Source organism: Ambystoma mexicanum, chromosome 3p (genome assembly GCF_040938575.1).
Source record: "Ambystoma mexicanum isolate Mex_15411 chromosome 3p, UKY_AmexF1_1, whole genome shotgun sequence".
Taxonomy (NCBI): domain Eukaryota; kingdom Metazoa; phylum Chordata; class Amphibia; order Caudata; family Ambystomatidae; genus Ambystoma; species Ambystoma mexicanum.
In genome coordinates, this window is record NC_090925.1 from 728142199 (window position 1) to 728163761 (window position 21563).

At 46.4% G+C, this 21563-nt stretch overlaps 1 protein-coding gene across 1 annotated transcript in view; it reads left to right on the plus strand.

The window, feature by feature from the left end:
- Positions 1-21563, plus strand: part of LOC138580775 (receptor expression-enhancing protein 2-like) — a 238275-nt gene that overhangs the window by 110726 nt on the left and 105986 nt on the right. The window contains exon 3 of the mRNA XM_069651589.1: positions 6629-6705. Within this exon, the coding sequence (XP_069507690.1) occupies positions 6629-6705 (77 nt within the window). The remainder of the gene's footprint in view (positions 1-6628; positions 6706-21563) is intronic.

Genomic DNA, 21563 nt, shown 5'->3' on the forward strand with positions numbered 1-21563 from the left:
TTTTCGTTCCTGCGCCTGTTGTGGCAGGAACTTTCCTTTGTCAGATGCGCAGAGCATCGAGCATCTGTCTGAGATGTTTAAGCTCTTCCCATCAGTGTGATTCCTGTTCGGTCTGCTCTGCGCTCGGGTCACAGGCACTGCAACGCCGCCTGAGCCATTGGCAAGATCTCCTCGGCAAATCTCCTCTTCACCAGATTAGGAACTTTGTTGATGCTCGAAGGGGCATGTCTTCACACCCGCTCAGGTAAATTCTATTACTTTTCAGGCACCCCACCCAGGTGACTCCTTTCCGGGGACCAGTGTGGGCAGGAGGGGTCCGCTGGGCCCTATTGTAACTAGCGGGTCGTCCCAGAGGACGTAAGGGCTGATACCGACCTACGGGTTGAGGGCTCTACAAAGCCTATTCCTGGGGTCAAACCCGAGGCCGCAAAGGCTAATACTGACACAAGTCGAGGGTGTTATGAAGCATTTTACCGGAGCGTCTGCCAAGGGCTTCTTGTGGCCTCATTAAATTGCTACTGACCTCTGGGTCGAGGACTCTTCAGGGTCTAAAACCAGGCATCCGCTTGAGGCGGAACAGATTACTGAAGGTACTATGTTGCCTTCGGGATGGCAAACTCCTATCTCCAGGCACATTACCAAGGGTCGACAGAGACTTTTGCCTCAGGGCCCCACGTCGGCAGTCAGTAGCCCTTGTGTCCCTTCCAAGGCCGTCCACGTGCTCGCCCCTAAAATGGCAGAGAGCAGGGCCACTCCTCAAAAAACTAAATGGTGCCCTCTGGTCGGGAAAACTCTGATGCCAAGGCCCGCTCATCGATGACTGCGAGGCCACATCAAAAGCAAAGTGAGACGACAGGGGTTTCCAACGCATTGTCATCCTAGACCGAGCTGGCAGCCAGGCCCACTTTCAAAGGGATTAGTTTCCAATTGCATTATCATCTATGGTCTTGCGCAACTAATTTGTCTCACGGTCTGCATGGAACCTGGCACAGCGGAGCACAGTTTATACAGCCTACCCGACTACGCCCTTGTGTGATATCAGGCACAACCTTACTAGGTCCCTTCAGCACCTTTCAATAGGATGTCTGCACTCCACACAGTGACCCACGCTTGGACTCCTACAACCTCGTCTTCGCCGACTGCTGCGCAAGAGTGCAGGTTTTGTGATGTTTCAGACTATTATGAGATCAGAGGCCATGGCAGAATACTTTAAGGGGCTAATGATTGAGCTCATGTCTAAGCCTGCACCTCTTCGCTGCTGCCGCCACTGCCACCAGTGGGCACTGAAGCACTGCCTCTGCCGCACCTCCACTCAATCTCACAGATACAAACTGCAGTGCCGCCCACAGCCCCACATCTCCCAGTAATGCCTCTGTAGCCTGTGCCAGCATTGGAGGCCCCACAGGCCACAGTACCCCCCCCCCCTACTGTGAAACCAGCGGAGGGGGCCCCAGTGATCACAGTTAAGGCTGGTCAGGACACGCAAGACACAGCTACTGACACAGATACGGAGGAGGTCCCTCCCTCTGTGAAGGCCTTTCATGACCAGATGACTGGTTTGGCTGACTTCTTGGGCTTTCCCCAACCTCAAGAGCCTCTGCCAGAGGGCGATGTGCTGTCCGAGGTTTTGCCCTTCACTCTTCAAACAAATCAGGGGTCCATTGCAGAAAGATATCCTTCAAGCTTTGAGACTCACTCCCTTCAGACTACAAACAAACAATTGCAAGTCAGATGCATGCCCGTTCCATCGTAAAAGCTGTGCCTGGCCTCTAAACCACAGTCTCAATCCTCTGTTTTGGCATCCGCATCACTGTTCACGAAACATTTGCGTTCAGGTGCCACAGCATCGTTCCCGGCCCTACTGAGCAAGGAAGACCTGCTCCTCGAGGCCTATGGGAAGAAGGTTTACTCCAGCGCCGCTTTTCACGTGAGGCAGGCCAATGTGGACACCCTGTTAGAAGCGGGTAATCGGAAGCTCTGGTGAGAGCTGGCAGATTGCCTGCCTTCCCTGCCAGTATACGGGCAACAGGCCTTCACGTCTGGTTTGGTAGAAGCCAGAACTCTGGCTCAGGACTTGCTCGAGTCTTCTCTTCACCCCATTGACACAGCTAGCTGCGGTATGATGGTGGGTGCTTATATGAGAAGAGTAGCTTGGATGCATGTTACCAAGTTCATGCAAATGGTGCAAGATCGCATAATCGATCTCCCTTTTGATGGACAGGACCTGTTCCATTCATCTACAGATGAGGAGCTCAGCAAATAGAAGACCTCCATCCAGGCGGCCAAATCTCTGACGGTTCTCACTAAAACTAGCCAGCATCCCTTGCAGCAGCCCTCCTTTACCAGAGACTCCAGGCAGAAGTCCTTTGGCAGATTATGGGGCTACCATGATAGGAAGCAGAGGAACACAGACCGCTCCTCCAGTGGTCAGAGAAGAAATCAGCCAAGACCCTCCTCCAAAGTATTCTTCGTTAGCCACACTGGCACTGCTGGAACTGCTCCCACCGACTCAAAGAAGCAATGACCTTCAAGATTGGGCCACAGCATGCCTGTCGGCTGCAGTATACCATTGCATCTGGCAGCTGGCACTAAATGATGCAGAATCCCTGGTTTATTTCAATAGCGTCCAAGGGGTTCCACCTAAGTCTTCCTCCTGTTCCTCCTGTCTTGACATCCTTGATCCAAACTGGTTCAGTCCTCTTTCGTTAGCATACCGGCAAGCTGCACTCCATGCAAGGTATAGAATCTGCCCCCCCACCCCAATGAGAGAGGTCTAGGGTTCTATTCGAGAATCTTCCTGATCCCCAAATAGAACCAGTCTGGCCTGCGAGTGATGCTAGATCTTTCTTCAACCTTCATCTCCCCAACGAGAGGTTCATGATGATTACTCCAGCACAAATCCTGAGCTCAGTTAAAAGCAACAATTGGTTTTGCGCTGTGAACTTCAAGGATACCTACCTGCATGTTACAATATGGCCTCCACATCAGAGGTTCCTTAGAATTTCAATTGGCAGGCACCACTATCAATATGGTGCCCTGCCATTTTGCCTCAATTCAGCACTGAGGGTGTTTACCAAACGTATGAGCTCTGTAGCCAATTTGTTACCACTCAGGGGGATCCATGTATACCCCTACAAGGATGACTGGCTTGTTTGGGTGTCCTCCAGCAGGGGGGGCTCGGATGCGTCTAACATCCTGGTGTCTACCCTGAGCAATCTGGGGTTCTCGGTCAACTTCAGCAAATCTTCAATGATCACTGCTCAGAAACGTAACTTTCTGGGGGTTGTGTGGGATTCAAAGCTGGGAAAAAGGTTCCCCTCTACCCAGCATATGACAGATATTCGTCTGACAGTGGCACCGTTTTTTCCAAGGAAATGACTATGGCATGGTGGTACCAGAGGTTGTTGGGCCTTATGGCTGCGTGCATCCTCTTCATTCCCCACACCGGACTTTGCGATGTGCTCTTAAAGGATGGCTACCTGCATGTTCCAATATGTCCCCTACATCTGAGGTTCCTCAGATTTTCAATTGGTGGGCACTATTAGTATCTGCCTCAATACAGCACCAGCAGTGTTTATCAAACTTATGAGCTTTGTAGACAGTTCATTACCACTCAGGGGGATCCACTTGTACTCCTACCTGGATGACTGGCTTGAAGATGAGGCGTTGAAGATAAGGCGCCTACAACTCCATCTCAGCAGCTCATGGTCGCAAGCCACGGACAAACAGTTGCAGCCCATTGCAAACCCTGCATCTTGGCCAGGACATACAGTGGTGGGCAGACCAGACAAACCTGTTACAAGGTGTCCCCTTCAAGGAGCCTCTGACAGATGTTGTTATAACAACCGATTTGTCCCTCTCTGGGTGGGGAGCCACCTTGCAGAGCCTAAAGGCCCATAGACTGTGGTCCGACCAGGAAAAGACACATTGCATACATTTATTGGAACTTCAGCCCATATTTATGGCCTGTGAGCATTCCTGACGAACATCCCCATGAACACCTGTCCTGATCGAAACGGACAGCTTGACAGCAACGTTTTATATAAACAAACAGGGGGGCACAAGATTGCCTCTGTTATGTCATCTGGCCTTATTGATCTGGGAATGGGCAATGACACATAATATACGGCTGGAGCCCGTCCATCTGGCTGGGTTTCTGAGCATAGAGGCGGATCTCCCCTGCAGGCTACAGCAGGCCAATCACAAGTGAGAGATCAATCCTTTGGCTGTGCATCCTATCTTCCGGAAGTGGGGTTTTCCCGAAACAGATCTGTTCATAACACGTCAGAATAAAAAGTGTCTTTGCTTCACCTCTTGGGGCGGTGCAGGTTCACGAGGGAATGTGCTAAATGTTCCTTGGACGGGGGAGTTCTTGTATGCCTTCACACCGTTCCCACTGATCCACAGAGTATTGGCCAAACTGAAGGAAACGCAAACTGTACACTCAGTAGCCAGCTCGGTTCTGGTACTCCGAACTAGTGAGACTGAACGGGCTGGGCCCTATTCGACTTCTACAGTAAATGGACCTGGTTCTGTCATTGGGTGTTGGAAAAAGGCATCAACCCTCTCTACAGCGGCTTGAATGACGTTCTGTCTCCTGGCATCATCTGGCATGCAATTGGAGTCTACAGGAATGTGGGCGACTCGTTCTTTTCCACCATAAATCCCAAATCCTGTTGTACGCAGACATCTAGAGGGCCTCCTGTGGCTTCACCCACCTGTCAAGAGGCCTCAACTGGTGTGGGATCTAAACATAGTATTATTGGCACTCGCCTGCAAGCCCTTTGAGCCAATGCATTGCACAGAACTCAAGTTCATCTCTTGGAAGGTGGCCCTGTTGGTCGCCCTACCTTACATACCAGGAGACTAGGCGAGGTTCAAGCATTGTCTGCATGGGAACCTTACACATTTCTTTCACCAGGACATGGTTGTGCTGTGCACACACCCTTCTTTCCTACCAAAGGTGTTCTACTCTTTCCATGTTTATGAGGAGGTGGTGCTCCTGAAGTTCTTTCTGGGACCTCAGTCCTCTGTAGACGCTGCCCTCCACACATCAGATGTTCATAGCGCACTAAAATGTTACCTTGACAGGACCAAGCAAATCGGATGCTCTCTTCATCTTCGTGGACACAATCCAGGCAGTCGAGCATCAAAGGCCACTGTCGCCCAGTGGCTTGTATCTGCCATTAACTACTGCTAAGCATCTCATAAACTGACTCCACCTAAAGGCATGCATGCACCCGCAGTGAGGGCAAAAGCCACTGCGGTAGCATTTCAGAGTCGCGTCCCTTGAGACGTTATCAGCAAGGTTGCCATGTTTTCCACGCTGTCAGCCTTTTGCAAACATTGTTTGGATACCAGTTCCAGGTCTGATGCCAGATTTGGTCAGACAGTCTTGAGAAACGTGTTTGCTCCTTGCAGTGGTCGAAGTGTATGAAAGGAAGTAGTGGAACTATGTTTGCTGCTGGCCCACCCCAACTCCCCACAAACCCCATTGCCACACTCCCTCCCACGTGAAATGCAAACCCCATAGCTGGGTCCCACCTTGCCTCCATTCCATCCCCACCACTGTGTAAAGGCTGAAAGAAAAAAATGAAACCATTTCAGAATAGTTTCTTATTAAACTTTCACTGTACCTATACCTTTATTTTATTTAAAATAGTAGAAGAGCACCGCTCCTGCTCACTTCGACCACTGACCTCCACCCGTGAGTTTGTCATGCTATGAAATCTCCCATCAGTATGGAGGAAAGGGGACACGATGTAGGCGTAAGAAACAGTTACTCACCATAGTGACTAGCATACTCCTAGTCCATAGTCCCCTTTCCTCCATACGTCCCTCCCGCCATCTCCCGTGAAATAGTTTAGTTAGGCTGGTGAGCAAGGCATAGGGGTAGAATCAGCGTGGGTCGGCACGCCCTGCATACATTCATTTAAAGGGGATATTTTTGTATGCAGTGGGACGAGGTATCCTATCAGTGTGGAGGAGACTATGGACTAGAGTACAGTAGTCACTACGTTGAGTAACTGCTTCTCTCTCTACCTGGCTAGGAGCATGCAACTTTTTTACCTCTGTTATTCTGAGAGTATAACTTTTGTATTTTCCTGGTAAATAGATGTCTCATCTAATTTGATAATACTTTAGTCCAATTCATGGACTGTTCCTTTGTCTGGAATTGGTCTTCTCACAAACCCAGATAAAGCTGTGTCATGCCACCACGGGGGGGGGGGGGCATTGTTTGCTGATCACCCGCTTTCAGTCCCAGGATCCCAGCAAGTGTGTAACTTGGGGATTTGCACTCCGAGTATCCATGCCAAGGAGGACCCGTCCAGCCTCTACATCTGTAACGTAGCCATAGCACACTGCCTTAGCTGCAAAGCAGACACTGGCATCATTTTTAAATAGCTGTTGACTTGGATCTGTTTTTCTGTGTATGGATTTCTTATTCATGTACGCTGTGGTAGGGTATTCGGCTCTCTTCTGTGCTTGGTGTCCTTGTTTCTTGCATTGTGTTCTCTCCTGTAGTAGTCACCTTACTCTTCTTTACTGAGGGCTCTTCTGTGTCTTTGTGTTGGAGCTCTGCTGGTTTTGCTCTGAAGCTTCATCAATATTCGGTTTGCTTTTGCAGGTGAAATGGATGATGTACTGGATTGTGTTTGCCTGTTTCTCCACCGCAGAAACAGCGACTGATCTCATACTCTCATGGTGAGTACATTGTGGCTGGAAATTCTCTAGCGAGGAAGATCTGCACAAATCCCATGTGTGGTAGTGCGCCTCCCCCCCCACACCCATGAGAACATATGTACATTATCATGTTTTGCATCCTGTAACAAATCAATTGGACCTCTCTCCTGTCTCCATTTTGATTGTTTTGGGTCGATTGTCTATGAAGAGTTTCTGTCTCTTCTGTTGAGCTTCCCAATAGCAAACATATTCATTCCCCCAGCTCTTGTGTTTACTGTGCAACACAACTCAGAAACATCATCTAACGTTATCTGTGGGTTGTGGCAGCCAGATCTTGGGGTTCTGCGTAAAATGTGTTTAATGGATGTATGGTGGGCTTTGCAGGTTTGTGAGCTACTGCAGAGTGCTGTTTCTTCATATACTGCTGATTGTCCAGTTATCCGATTGCTTATGAGAGGGGATTCAGTATGTCTGCACGCTGCGCTAATGCTGTGTGGTGGGATGGGCCTGTCTGCTGGGAGGCCGCAAGTGGTGGCTGGGTGAACCAACCCCTCCCCTGACACCAACACCTACTTACTGCATCCAGTATTGCTTTCCAAGTTATAGTTTGGGGGAATATTATTCTGTGTGAAAAGGACCTGCCTCACTCCCCACCTGCTGCACAGGTTGGGTAATTAATTCCTTTGGGTTCATGCTGAGTAAAGGCGCCTATTGTCTAACGGGGAGAAAGCGGACCCCAACATTCTGTGTTGACTCCAAGACAATGAAGCGGGCTTTCGCTAGGGCTGACCTTTCCCCAATGTAACCCATAGGAGCATGTGTGTCAAAGAGTGGATGTGAGGGGAACCGGGAACAAGGGACGAACAATCCCATAAGTATTCATGCTTCACTGGTGAATGTCCAGTGCTCCCTCTGCTGTTGCACCAACACATCCAAGAAGGGTCACACTGGGCCATGAAATTGTCTCGGGCACCAATGAAAAAGTGTTAGATTGTTGCAAGTGGCTGTTCATTCCGTTTGTGACACTGTTTGACTAGTACCAAGTTTTTTTTTTATTTTTTATAAAATGTGATACAAATTGTGCATTAAAAAAATATTTATTCAGCAACACTGGTCAAAACTACTAGCCGCGTAGTGAAGTAACCCATCAAACTGCACATATTGTCCAAAAAAAGTGCCCACTTTGACCAAAACCAAAAGAAATGGCCCCACACCAGCATTTAGTGTTTTTGGTTCGGCTGTTGGCCTATTGCCCTATAAGCCAGTCCGAGCCTGCATCCAAGTCCCCTTCCAAACCCCACCAACGAGAGTACTTCCACTGCCATAGAAGAACTGCCCTCAAAAGTGGTTTAGCTCTTGCTCTTTATGCAGCTCACGGCACTCCCATTTAACGCACATCAGCAGATCACACGTGAAAGTAGGAGATGTCTCTATGACAGAACTGGCAAATACATGGTCGCCCCCGGCAAATAATGGCACATTTTGTCAACAAAGGAGTAAGCAGTGCTTTAAGTGGGCCATACCTGCCTAACATCCGGAATATTTCCGGAGACTCCGAAATTTTAAGCATTTCTCTGCAAAAGTCCTTTGAATCTCATTTCTCCGGAAAAGTCCCTTGAATCTCAGGAATTTTTACATTGTTTCCGGGTCTGTTATATTTTCCACCTGACTGGCTGCCGCGGGTAGCCAACCGGGTGAAGTGAGCGGGACCCGGAAACGGCGTGAAATGTGCCTGCACCACTATATGAGGCCGCTGCTGGCGGCCAGCATTCACGGACTTTTTTTTTCCTCCCTCAATGCGACTGCCGTAATAATAGTGCTTTCAATCCAATGACATGGATTGAAAGCAGCATTATTTCCGCGGTGGCGCCGCCTTAATTTTTCTTACTATAGCATTGAATGAATGATTTCAGTGCTATGGTAAGCAAAATGAACGTGGCACCGCCGCCGTAATGCTTACCATCCAATGACATGGATTGAAAGCAGTATTATTTCGGCGGCAGCGCCGCCTTCATTTTGCTTACTATAGCATTGAGTGAATTATTTTCACTCAATGCTATAGTAAGCGAACTGAAGGCTACAACAACCGAGTTTACCTTTTTGAAAGGTGGGCGGGGCGTGTGGGCCGAGTTGCGTGCAAATAGGCGGAGTCTTGTGTGGCTGTGGGCGGGGCATAAATCTCAGGAATTTTGTTTTTCAAATGTAGGCAGGAATGGCCGGGGCCCTGCTGGGGCCCCCTCATCCCACCACAACATTGGCCGGGCACATTATCCAAGCTGACAGAAGTGTCAGCCAGCCACAGCGCCGCTGTGACTGGCTGGCACTTCTGACAATAACTGGCTCTGGTGACCCCTCGCGCAAGGGGTCTCCAGAGGCAGTTGCTGTCCTTTTGTTTCAGGAGCCTGTAAACACACGCATGAAAGGAGAACTATCGTCCTTCCTTTGACAGCTTTTTTACACACATTGAAGCTGGGGCTGATTGCCATTGTCATGCATTGACACTCGCTGGCAGGGACTCGGCTGCCTGCAGCCTTTTGATGACCTGCTGCAATTGCTTTCTATTATCCGCAGTGCGCCCTTCATTTAATGTAGTTGGAAACCTTTTTGGGGGCTGGCTCACCTGGTGGGCCGTTTCTATTTGTTGTGTGGTATGGTCGTTGTTATGGGAGGAAGGGGATAAGTTGAAAGATGTACAAAATAAACAGCCTGGTGTGTTTCCTGTTTACTTTGTGTTTTCGGAAGCATTCATCTTATTAGAAACGGGAGCTCAGGCCTCTGCCTGTTCCAAAAGACTGGGACAGTTGTGGCTGCCAGGCAAGAAACAGAGAAGCGTGCCGAATGGCAAACACATTTTCAAAAACATTTTTAAGCAACCTTTTCAGTAAAATTCAACATTTATGTTAAATAAAGCAATTTGAATATAGCATCCTTAATATGCTAAAGGATCCTTATGAAAAATACAAGGATAGAGAGAAAAAGGGTGGTCAGCGAGTGAGACGCACATGCAAGAAAGTGTGACAGAACTGGATAAAAAGAGATATGAGATATGACTGGGTAAATGGGGTGTGAGAGCAGGGGAAGAGGCACAAGAATAATTGGGAGAAGGGAAAGCAAGAGTAAGAACGAAGGGTGAAAGAAAATGAATGGCGAGAAGGAGGGAGAGGGAGAGAACATGAGCGATGAGTGGAGGGGGGCGTAATGGGGTAAAGAGTGTGAGACGGAACGGGAACTCGTCAGTAAGTGAGAAGAGTTTGAGACAAGTACAAAGGAAAGCAGGATAGACGAACAGAGGGAACCCCGGCATAATAGCAGAGAATGGCGCTCCAAATGATAGGGAGAGAGGAATAGAGGGGCTGGAGAGAGGCAGTGTGAGCGATGCATGAGAAAGGAGGGGTGAAAGAGGAAAGAAAGTTGAGGCAGAAAATGAGGTGAAGAGCAAGAGAAGGTGAAACAGGAAGAGATTACAGGCAGAATGAAGCATAACTAATATAGAACAGCAGAGCAAAAGCAAAACAGTGTGGACTAGAAGTGAAAGGAAGAGCAGAAACAGACCAAGCCTGGTCGTATTTCTAGGTTTATAATATATGGCTTGCATAGAACCAGGGGTGTTGCTAGGTCTGGGAAAGATCAGGGGCTAAGCTAATGTCGGGACAGGCAGGGACTAGGGGCTAGCTAGCATTTTGGTTGTAGCACCTGACCTTCTATCCGGGGCTACAACCAAAAGACCCAGGGCTATAGCCCCCTTATCCACCCCCCCTAGCAACGCCTCTGCATAGTACACAATCCATAGGTACGCATACAAATATATAAATGCTTGCATGCGTTTATATTTTTGTTTGCGTACCTTACTATGGTTTGTGTACTTTTAGGCCACGCCTATCCTGCAAGCCACGCCCCCAAAGGAGGGCCCCCCTCGATTTCTTACCCCACTTAAAGCCCTGGGAGTAACTTGATAAACATTTGCTGAATTGTTTGCAGGTTTAGAGTAGCGTGTGCATTAGGACAGCCGGAGAAGGGCGCGTCATCCGATTGTGGCCAGTGAACATCGCCGGCATGCAGAGTACTTGCATCCTCCTGACACTGTGAAAGATACCGTTTTGTAAAAATAAAAAGGATTTTCAACAAAAGGATTTGCATGGGGGCCGCCCATGAGATAGTATTTAACCCTGTAAGGAGGTCAGAGGGTGGGGGTATTTAAGGATGCATTTCAATGGGAGCCCAAAGACCTCTCTTGGATCTACTGTGGCCACGTGCAGTGTATCAAGGGCCCTGGAGGGGTGTTACACATGCGCAGTAGGGCATTGTATGTGTGTCGTCCCCTAATTCCTAATAATTGCTGGACTCCTTAACAGTAAGCATGTCCCCACTGGGGGTGGTGTCCCTTGCGAGCCCAGTGACATCTTATACCATTCCTAGCTCACTTCCCCTTGGAAGACCGCCACAGCCAGACTTGCGACCTTCTACGGTTTTATAATCAATCCCTATGAAACATAAGGGCCTTATTTTGACTTTTAAAAACGCATCTCTCAGGAGAGTGCTATTTGCTGTGCAAATGGTTACATACGTTCTTCTCTTAACACATTAATGTCTGACAAGATGGAGGATGCTCTGAGCCCACCCCTTCCATCTAGCCACCCCTCAAAATGGGGACTGTGGCGAGAAAGTGTATCCCTCCGCGGCGACATCACCTGGAAACCTCCAGGGCCAGACTCTAAGCCAGGGAGCCACTGAAAGTGTCAGAAGGAACCGTGGGCAGACTTGAAAGAAGATAAGGGAGAGGGGGTCGGATGCCTTCGGAAGAGCAGAGCTGCAGAATGCCTTCGAGATGGAGGCCACCATAGCCTTGGAGAGAGAGACCGGGGGGCTACACAGATGGCTTTAAGCATCAATTGTTCTCTTGTGCTGTCAGTACTGCAAGCGCTTTGACGCTCTGCAGGCACAGGCCCCCATCACTGGATTGCCTGGCACAATGGCCGCCCCCCATTATATAGTGTATACATCTTCACCCAAAGACCAGCTGATCTGTACCCTGCCCAGAAGGAGTGTAAGGATCCCCGATAATAGCTGTCAAGACCGATTTGAACGCTTCTTCAGCCCCCAAAACCTAGGCAGTAGTATTAGCATACCTGAGGCATGCACCTGTTTCCCTATGACCAGAGACCATGTCCTCTGCTATCGTAAGCAGTCTCCACCCACATGATGCCTGGCAGTCTCCCCGAAGAGAACCACACCCCCTCCCCCTGCAGTGCCTGATGAGCTGCAGTCAGCTAGCTCTGCGTGGATTCTACTGGAAACTACAGATTTATTATTTTATTTTCTAATAGATCTTTTCTTCCACAACTTTTCAAGGAGTCCACCCAAAATATTTAAAATTATTTTTTAGGCCCCACATGTACCAGTTTTTAGTTTGCAGAGCTCTAGGACTTCACCGGGATCAATCATTTTCTGATAAGGCCACCCCGTACATCAGATATGTATGTAATTATAGTATACATGGAATCTACATTGTCTTGCTTTCCTGGTTTGTCCAGCAAAAATGAACTCTAGATTCTAAACTAAACTCCAACATGTATTTACTGTAAGTGTGGACAGAGCGCCTACAAGTCAAAGAGAATTAGCATGGTCAGTTTGACCCCTTGCCCATGCCTGCCTACCATACCTGTTACACCATCTCGGGACACATTACTAACCATATCCTTGTAAAATGGAGATAGGAGGAGATTTTTAAATGTTTTTGACCCAGACACCATCATTATAACCTAATGCCGATATCAGCTGATTTGTGTTGCAAATTCACTCAATGGCTGTTGCAATTCAAGTCCCTTGCTTGGCATTGGGTGCCGGCAGTGCGTGGATCTTTTGGGCAGGGGACTCTCTATGTATGACGATGCAGCCCCCCAAGATGTTACACAGGGATCTCCTGGGACACAGCACTGCTGCCCCTTCCTTCAGCTAGAACACTCGCATGAAAACCACCAATCCTACAATCCCCAGGTCTCCTAAACCAGATCACTAAAACACATATTTAGACTCTTTGGCAGCTCAACCTCTTTAGGGTAAGAAAGAGTGGGAGAAGACCTACTTCCCTGGCCATCAGTGAATTTGCCCACAGCCATGAGAATTGGAAACACCTGCATGTGGCCACCAACGCTCTGTGGAAGCATCCCTGATGTCTCCCGCAGGCTTGTCTATGCCACGGCCTCACAATGCACTGGAGAGAACTCGGACCGGCGTATTCACGCCTTTTATTTGGTGTCGGAGACTGGAGCATGAGTTTGGCGTAGCTGGGGCTTCCAATAGTCATCTCGTCTGATTGCATGTTCAATGTTTCTGGTTGTTAAAATGGATTTCTAAACTCTGCTCTGGTTAACAGATGTTTAGGTGCCACCCTTGTTAGAGAAACAACGAACACTTCTGTGAACTTAGCCAGTACCATTCAAAGTAGCTTGGACAGGAGCCAAGGCTAAGTCTCAGGAGTAGCGGGGGTGATCTGAGGTGTTTGATGAGCACACACAGTAGGACGACAAGAATTTCCCTTAGACAGTAGTCTATCAAAAATATATAGTTTATTAGGCCCAGAACAAACACAAGTGAATAATGGCAAACTCAGTAATATCACTACTTAAACACACACTATATAAAATATATGCACAATCACTTTTTGGTCGATGCGGTAAAGTGGGGCTTCCCGCCAAAACCTGTCGAAAGGGAACGCAGACAAACTTTAATACATTGGCCAACTCTTGATATATATATCCCTAATTTAAAAAGTCCAGCCCTACGAAGATTGGAGCCTTGTGCTCTGTGTCAAGTTTGGTGATGCAAAAAGCTTACAAAGGACAATAATTAATGGGAAGGAAAAGTTAGCAGGAGGATTCTAGAGTGTGAAAATTCGGTTCCGAGAGTCAGAGGAGGATCTGCTGCGGAGAACAGGGCTGTCCCCAACCTTCGGACAGCTTTAGGAAGCAAGCCAATGTAAGTACCACAAAGGATCCTTTATGTGTGAAAACGGTTTGGATGAACTAGGGGCCACCGGTAAGTGGTATTATTACTCACCGCCCTTAGCTCTCTCTGGGTCCAAACCTGGCAGGCTTGGAGATGGTCGCATTGGGGTATGAAATGCCCTCCTTGGTTAAGCTTCAAAGTGCAAAGGCACTGCAGGTGCAGATGCGGGTCCGGTTTACACTGGAGCTGGATCTCTCATCACTAATACAGGACAAAGAAAGTACCGAGGCAGCTGGTCTAAGGACACATGAAGAAAGGCGGAAAGTCTCGAGCAGCGACCGCCACTGTTGTAAGTGACGCACGGGTACTCGAGTCTCGTGGCCTGACGCATGGTCCTCTCTCATGGCCCAAACAGCTGGGTCAACGAAATTTGGCAAGGAGATGCTTTGCCGTGCGAACTAGCATTTCCCCAAAGCTCGAGGCAAAACTCGATGTAGCAACGCTCCAACGCAGGTGCCAAGGTGCAAGCTGGTCAGTCCACTGGAGGGCACAGGGACACTTCAAAGGAGGCTCGTTTACAGGGCAACAAGGAGGCGTTTAGAGTGATTGGTCCCATCACTCCAAGGTGTTGAAGCACCTTTGCAGGTGTTCGGAGATCGAGCGCAAAGCAGGCCTCTACCGGGACAACAGCAGGCTCAGGGTGCCAAACCTTCTTTGCGTGGTTATGGATAGTCGTTGTATCTGCTTAGCTTCTCTGGATACTTGGCTCTGTGTATTGGTCGATTCAGACCTATGCGTGATCTGCAGGTCTGCACTCGGGGCCCCCTTGACCAGTGAGTGCTCACATCCAGCTGGCCAAGGAAGACCTCTGTCCCACTCATGCACGCCAGCAGTGGTTCAATCAGGGACCACTGTGGCTCTCGTGCACACCAGACATCCTGGCACCAGTAGTGTGTGGATTGGGGCCAGGCAGTCCCAGCCCACTTCCTGGGTACCCACACATGTGACATGCATTAGTCCACGAAAAGCGCTGGCTTTCTTGGGTGAATGCATGCCCAAATAAGGACTCCCCTGGTCTCAAATACTAGGAGAAAGGCCAACAGACAAAATGGCCAAAGGAGAAGACAAAAGACCTTGTGGTACGGCCATGATGGACACTAGCCACAGTCATGAGCCAAACTTGATAAAGAAATGTAAAAAAACATGAAAAAGCTTCTGCTGCCAACAGTTTACTCCTAGGCACATTGTCCAGTTACCAAAAAATCCTTAAGGGATGTCTAGGGCCCAAAAACGCAAGGACCCCAGTGCACGGTACAGTAATGTACATTGTGCTCTGAAATACAGTTGCCAAAAGGGGCAACACAGTCATAAGACTATGAGAAACAAAGTTTCTCAGTTCTGACTGCCTGAAGGACAAGTCAGTTTCCCCATAATGATGAACGAAAAGCCCAGTGGAGTGCAGCTGAAGGCTATGCTTCACTGTCAAAGTCAGGACAGGAGGCTGCAAGAAAAGAAAAATGTGGGGTGGGGTGTCTACAAATAGAGGGAAAATAGCAGTAAGTGAAATTTTACCTAACACTGGCGAAGCCCGTTATGAGCTCACCCAGAGTCGGGCTCGGACTGGCCTATAGGCCCATAGCTGAACTAAAAATTCAAAATGCTCGCGTGACCCTGTTGTTTTGGTCAATGTGGGCCACTTCTTTGGACAATGTGGGCCAGGACAATGTGGGCCACCTCTTTGGACAATGTGGGCCAGTAGTTTGATAGTGTCTTCACTATGCTGCTAGTAGTTTTGACCAGTGTTGCCGAATACATATTCTTTATACACATGGTGGTTATCGTGTCAGAGCGGAGACTGCCATGGCAGGTTTTCTCGCTCTCATTTATTTATTACACTCACGTGGTCTCCTCCGACCACGTCATCATGCGCCTCACGTGACTATCACAGCCTATAGGGCAATAGGCCCACTGCCAAACCAAAAACACTAAATGCTGGTGTGGGCCATTTTTTTTGTTTGGGGCTCAAAGTGGGCACTTTTTTGGCAAGTTTGTGCAGTTTGATTAGTTATTTCACTATGCGGCTAGTAGTTTTGAACAATGTTCCTGAATAAAAAAAAAAATTCATGCACAATTTGCATTACATTTTATCAAACAACTCCCCCTTGGGTACTATTCAAACAGTGTCACAAAAGGAACGAATAGACATTTGCAACTGTGGGCCTCTTTTTCATTGGTGCCCGAGACCATTGTATGGCCCAGTCCGACCCTGCCCAGAGTAGATGCAGCTGCAGTGGCTGTGGCTCCCATGCTCCCACTTCCACTGTGGGGGGTAGACGGGGTCAGGGAGAGAGGATGAAAGTGACACCAAAGTAGAGTTATCATCAGGCCTGAGCAGGGGAATTCCAAGGGCTATTGTGACGGCTTACAGCTGGGGTGGGTGCTCTTTCGGCCATTCCTTAAGGCGTATGAGGCTAAAATGGTTTCACAGTTTTCTAAGGTGTTTAGCGATGAAGCGGTCTGAAGGCAACATTTTGCAAATGACTGGAAGGTCGGATGTGGAAGCACTGCCTTTTCGTTAGAAAATCACCTTTTGATTTTGGTTCGGCGGATAAGATTTACGGTAACATCAGTTGGAGCCAAAATGGTGGCTGCTCTTTCGTATGCTGTACATGATGATCTGCTCTCTTTTCTATTTTCTTTGGGGTTAATTTTTCTTTTATTTTCATGAGGGCCTTGTGTGCCTTTATAATACATTCCAGTGCAGATGCAGTACATGATGGCATTTCTGTGTCTTAAGTAGTCAAGATACTGTCATGCCAAAATTCAGTCAGTTAAAAATGGCAAGAAGACAGTGGAGCTTGGTCAATGATAGCACGTGACATTGCTTAACTAGATCAGTGCCTGTGCCCAGCTGGGGCGATGCCACCCAGTGGTATCTTCAAGGATGGAGCGTAGGTAAGGCAGGCTCTGTTGATTTTGTGGGAACGTAATTGAATCTCTGCAACACGTGTTGTTGGCTTGTCCTTGTCTTAGAGCTGAGCAGAAAGCCCTTATTACACCTATTTTTGGACACGAACAATTGTTTGTGTCAAAGGCAGCTTTTGGCTTGTGCTAAAGGGGAGTTTCAACTGTGTTTTGTGCTTTCTGTTCTAAGATGGATGCTAACAAATTACAGTGCAGCAGTATGTAGGATTACTAAAATATTGTGTTTAAATGAGGATGTGTATTAAAGGATGTTCATTTTAAGTCCAGCGTGTTCATATTTATTTGGTTTTGTCGGACAGTGTTTTTTTAATGCATGCATCTTTGTCACTGTGTTGTGTTTTAATTTGTATGCTTTTATTGTTACCTGTAAACAGGTAAAGACATCAAACAAACTGAAACTATCCATGAATTATATGTAATGGGAACTGGTGATAAATTCAAAGATTGGTGCATAGAAATGCTTGAGTTCACGCCTCTTACCCCGGGGAATTCCTCTACCACATTCCATTGTTTCTAACGTGTCATTACAGAAGTTGACTTTTTTATTTGAGCCAGGCGTCTTCCTTCTCAAGTGGGACGTCTAGCCTGCTCTGCTGGGCCAAGACGCCTCTGTTTGGGAGCAGAGCCACCAGACGCGTTTCGTCCTTGTTCGGTCTCATGCCTGAGGTGCATCTTGGGCACAGCATGGTCAGGACTCTGGTCTCTCTCTCCTCATCCCACTCAAGGAGACTCGCTGAGAAAGGGAAACGATAATGGATAAAAAGCCTCACCCCCTATGCTTCTGAACCTCTGGGGAGCACTCTGCGTTGTCTTCCATTCTGGCGTTTTAGCTCAACTGTGCCGTTACAAAAGGGGACCAAACATAGGAATGTTGATGTTGGCCTTGCACAAAGATCAAGTAACCCGAACCCGATTGCTTCACCACAGCTCTTCTTCACATCTTCAAAGAAGAGCAAGCAAACCCAGTTATTTTCATGTTGGGCTCCACTAGGGAGATGAACTACAATTCACTAAGAAGCCCAGGAAATAAGTTGTTTACAAAATAGTTAAGGCATTCTTATTTCAGATTTAATATCTCCTTGATCCTACGTTTCCTCCCTAACTTTTGAAAGCCTGTCATTTCGTTTGGTGGCCAAAGCTGTCGGAGCATGGACCATGTGCATTGGTGATGTGTCCTGCTCTCTGCTGGATCCTGTATTCCCGCCGGTCCTCGGACAGTTCTTTTTTGGCCTCATTCTGCGCTAGACTAATTAGTCTCATTCTTTGCGGTTCATTATTAGTTCCCTGGTTTTCCCCTGCTAGTAAATCCAGCGGGATACTGGGTAACTACCGTACCGTCTCCGCTGCCCGATATCTCAGTGTTAGCGGGATATTACAGGCGACGGAGATGCCGGTAACTCCCCTTTCCGTGATGGGACTCCATGGGATGAGGTTGCCCGAATCACCAGCACTGCTAATAATGGCGCCAGTGATTCAGGCATTTATCTGCCAGTAGGGGCCTGATCTACCGGCAGACGTGGAGTTGGCCGGTCCGGGTGCCCGACACCTTATTTCTAGACCGGCCAACTCGTAATGAGGGCGCCCTGGGATACTTTAATGTCCTCTGTTTCCCTTGTTCTTCTATAGGGTATCTCATTACACTCTCTCTTACCCTATACTTTTTTAAAAAAATAAAATGTATTTGGGTTTATTGGTAAATATACCATTTAGCCAAAAGATATCGTAAGATAAACTGCATAACATTTCATATAAAATATTAAAGCAAAACACCAATATAAAACTTAGTCAAAAGAGTGCATGTCATCACTTTTAAAATGATCAATTACATGTACATGCCCGATTCATTCTTTGCTTTTAAGATACTCTAGTTTAATCAATTCCCATATATAAAATGCCAGATAATTTAGTTTAAAAGTGCTTCCTGAATAGAGGTGTGACCAAAATTGATCCGTACACTAACTTGCTATGTCCATAACCACATTGCTATAGCCCTTGGTATATACATTGCTTAAACTTGGCAATGTTGCCAGCAGGGGGCGCACTGTTTCAATATGTAGTTTGCAAATACGACAGTCTTTTCCCATAGGGAATCTTCAGCCAGCTACCTCGCCTTTCCATGGAACACAACTGGTCAAACCGGATCCTCATTGTAAAATGTCGGATCATGTTATGACGTGCATTATAGATGTACTCAAAGGGTTTCCCATCGGGAATCCTTGCATAGTATACATTTGATACCTGGACTTAATAGATGGGTAGTCTATGTTATGAATCTTATCCCATTCTGCACCTTTTTTCCAAATCTGCTTGATGTCAAGGTCAATATTACTCGGGAACTCGGCTATAAATCCTACATTCACATAAAAATTCTTTATGTCACCAAGCCATTTCTTCAATATGTCAGACGGGGTAACCAAGTCCAACATGCCTTTTAAATAGACCATAGATGTTCTCATTCTTTGCATTGAAATCCCATATTTGCAGGTGGAGTATACTCTGCCATATCTTGCAGCGAGAAAGCATGGATGTGAGTCCCAGTTCATTGCATGGGGCTTCAACTAGGTTGTTCGGGAGAACCCCAAGGACATTCTGCCAAATTCTGCCTTCGAGCACTCTTAACCAATCAAGTTCTTGATCATGGAAATTGTCTAATCCACAGAGGGTGCTAGAGACAATGCAAGCATTCCATATTTTTAGTAGGCCTTTGATTGAATAGCACCCTTGTGGAATATTAATGACTTGGTCGCATAGAATTCTCTGTGGCTTTACATGTGAATCATTAGCCATCGATTTAAAATTGAAGGTATCATAAATAGGAATACCAAGGTAGATATATGGGGATACGATTTGAATTGTGGATCCCTCGATTTTCCACATAAAGTTCTTAGTTTCAGCATCCTTTTTTCCGTTAATTACCAGGATTTTAGTTTTCCACAAATTTAATATGTAGTCCATTAACTTTACAATAATCTTGGAGAGCCTTCAGGCTACGTTAGAGTCTGATTTGAGTGTGCTCTAAAATGACTGTCGTCCACAAAGGATAACCAACTGACGGACTGATTTCCAATTTTACGGGGGAAATTGTGACAATTGTTTAATGAGTCTTCCAGGTCAGATAAATATAAAATAAATAACATAGTGGCTAGAGGGCAGCCTTGTTTTGAACTAAAGTTTATTCGAATAGCATCCCCCAGCTCTCCTTCCTGGTTGATTCTTATCTGAACCGAGGTATCTGAATATAGTGCCATAATAAAGTGAAGTGTGGTATAATCAAGTTCCCAGCAAAACAGTTTTAACCATACTCTGTCTGTTCACTGTATCGAATGCCTTCTTATACATCTATAAAACCGATGTAGAAGGACTCCCTTTTTTTGCACTTGCACATCGATATTAGAAAAGATGAAGTTAGCAAGGGTGCTCATCCCTTTACGAAAGCCTGTCATTTTTTTTAGTATATCATTAGTTGTTATCCATTTGTTGACTCGCTTTAAGATGAATTGGCAGAACATTATTGACAGGGAGTTGCCAATTGCTAAGATTCAGTAGTTTTCAGTTAATGATCTAAGCCCCTTAAATATAGGTATAAGAATGGATTATTTCCAAATATTGGGGATGAAGCCGGTATTAATTATGACGGAAAAATATTTTCCAAGATCGTGGACCATCCAGTAGGGTTTGCTTTGTACACTATATTTGCTATCTTGTCTGTTGCAGGGGCTCTGGAACCTTTGAATGCATTTATGCACTTCTCAATGTCTTCAGCCAAAATTATAAATCCCTCTTTAGAATAAACTGGGTTAGATTTTAATATACTTCCTTCAGTCAATACACTGCGGAAGTATAGTTCGATAACTTATTTTTCCCACGTTTTTTCGGATATTGGGTCTATTTCATTCTTAATAGTTGTCATTATTTGGCGGTTGTAGATGGTCCAAAACCTGCGATAATCATGGTGTCATAGTGCATTATACATCAAATGCCACTGTACAGTGGCCATTGATTGTGGTTGAATCCAGGTCCTATATCCCGTATTAAGTTTGGTTAAACTGGATCCCATAACTCTTTTTGGAAGGGATTGCTTCTTTATGTTGAAAACTTTCTTTCTATATTTCTTCTTTTTTGAAGCAATTTCAAGGTCATAGATGTGGCCAGGTCTAATAGTGTAAGAGGTAACTTTTTTTTAGTTTTCCCATTACCCTTCCACTATTATTTCAATTTGGTCAAATTATTCTCTGAAATCGACAATTTCAGTTTTTGAAAAATAAGCGTTTATATCCTTAATTTTCTTATTAAATGTGTTAAACATTTTTGGGGGCCAAATTATATGATTAAATGAATTGTTTGTAATATAGGTGCCCGGTAAACACATCACATTCTTGGCCACAATTTCAGAGATACTAAATTTACTTTCAGAGTCATCGGTCTGGGTGTTAGAAATAAGCTCAATATTTTGTATATGTTTTAGCAAATCATTTTGAATAAAGATGTAATCAATCAAAGACTAATGTTTACCATTGGACCATGTATATGGTCTATTATTTGTTGTTAGAGTGTCGATATACATTTGTAGAAAATTCCAACTAAAAAAGAAATTCTTCGCATCTACTGACTACACAATTAGGATTTTCTTGGTCCATGGCCATATCTAGTGGCGTGACCTCATGTATATTTTTACAAAAGCGGACCCCCACGTCCCTAACATGGTTGGTCGGCCTGGAGGGTTTCCTATGAAAATTGAGGTCTCCCATGTTTATAAAGGAGCCTCCCAGTTTGGTTATGAGCCATTCACTAAGCATCGATTCAACATATAAAATGATCTCTTCATTGTTTTCATTACCTGGTGGATCATAAATATTGGCAATCAATGTGCAGCCAGAGGTGGTAAGGAGCCTAGGAGAGACAATTCCGGCAAGCACATGTTTAAAATTGAAGCTCAGATTACACTCTTC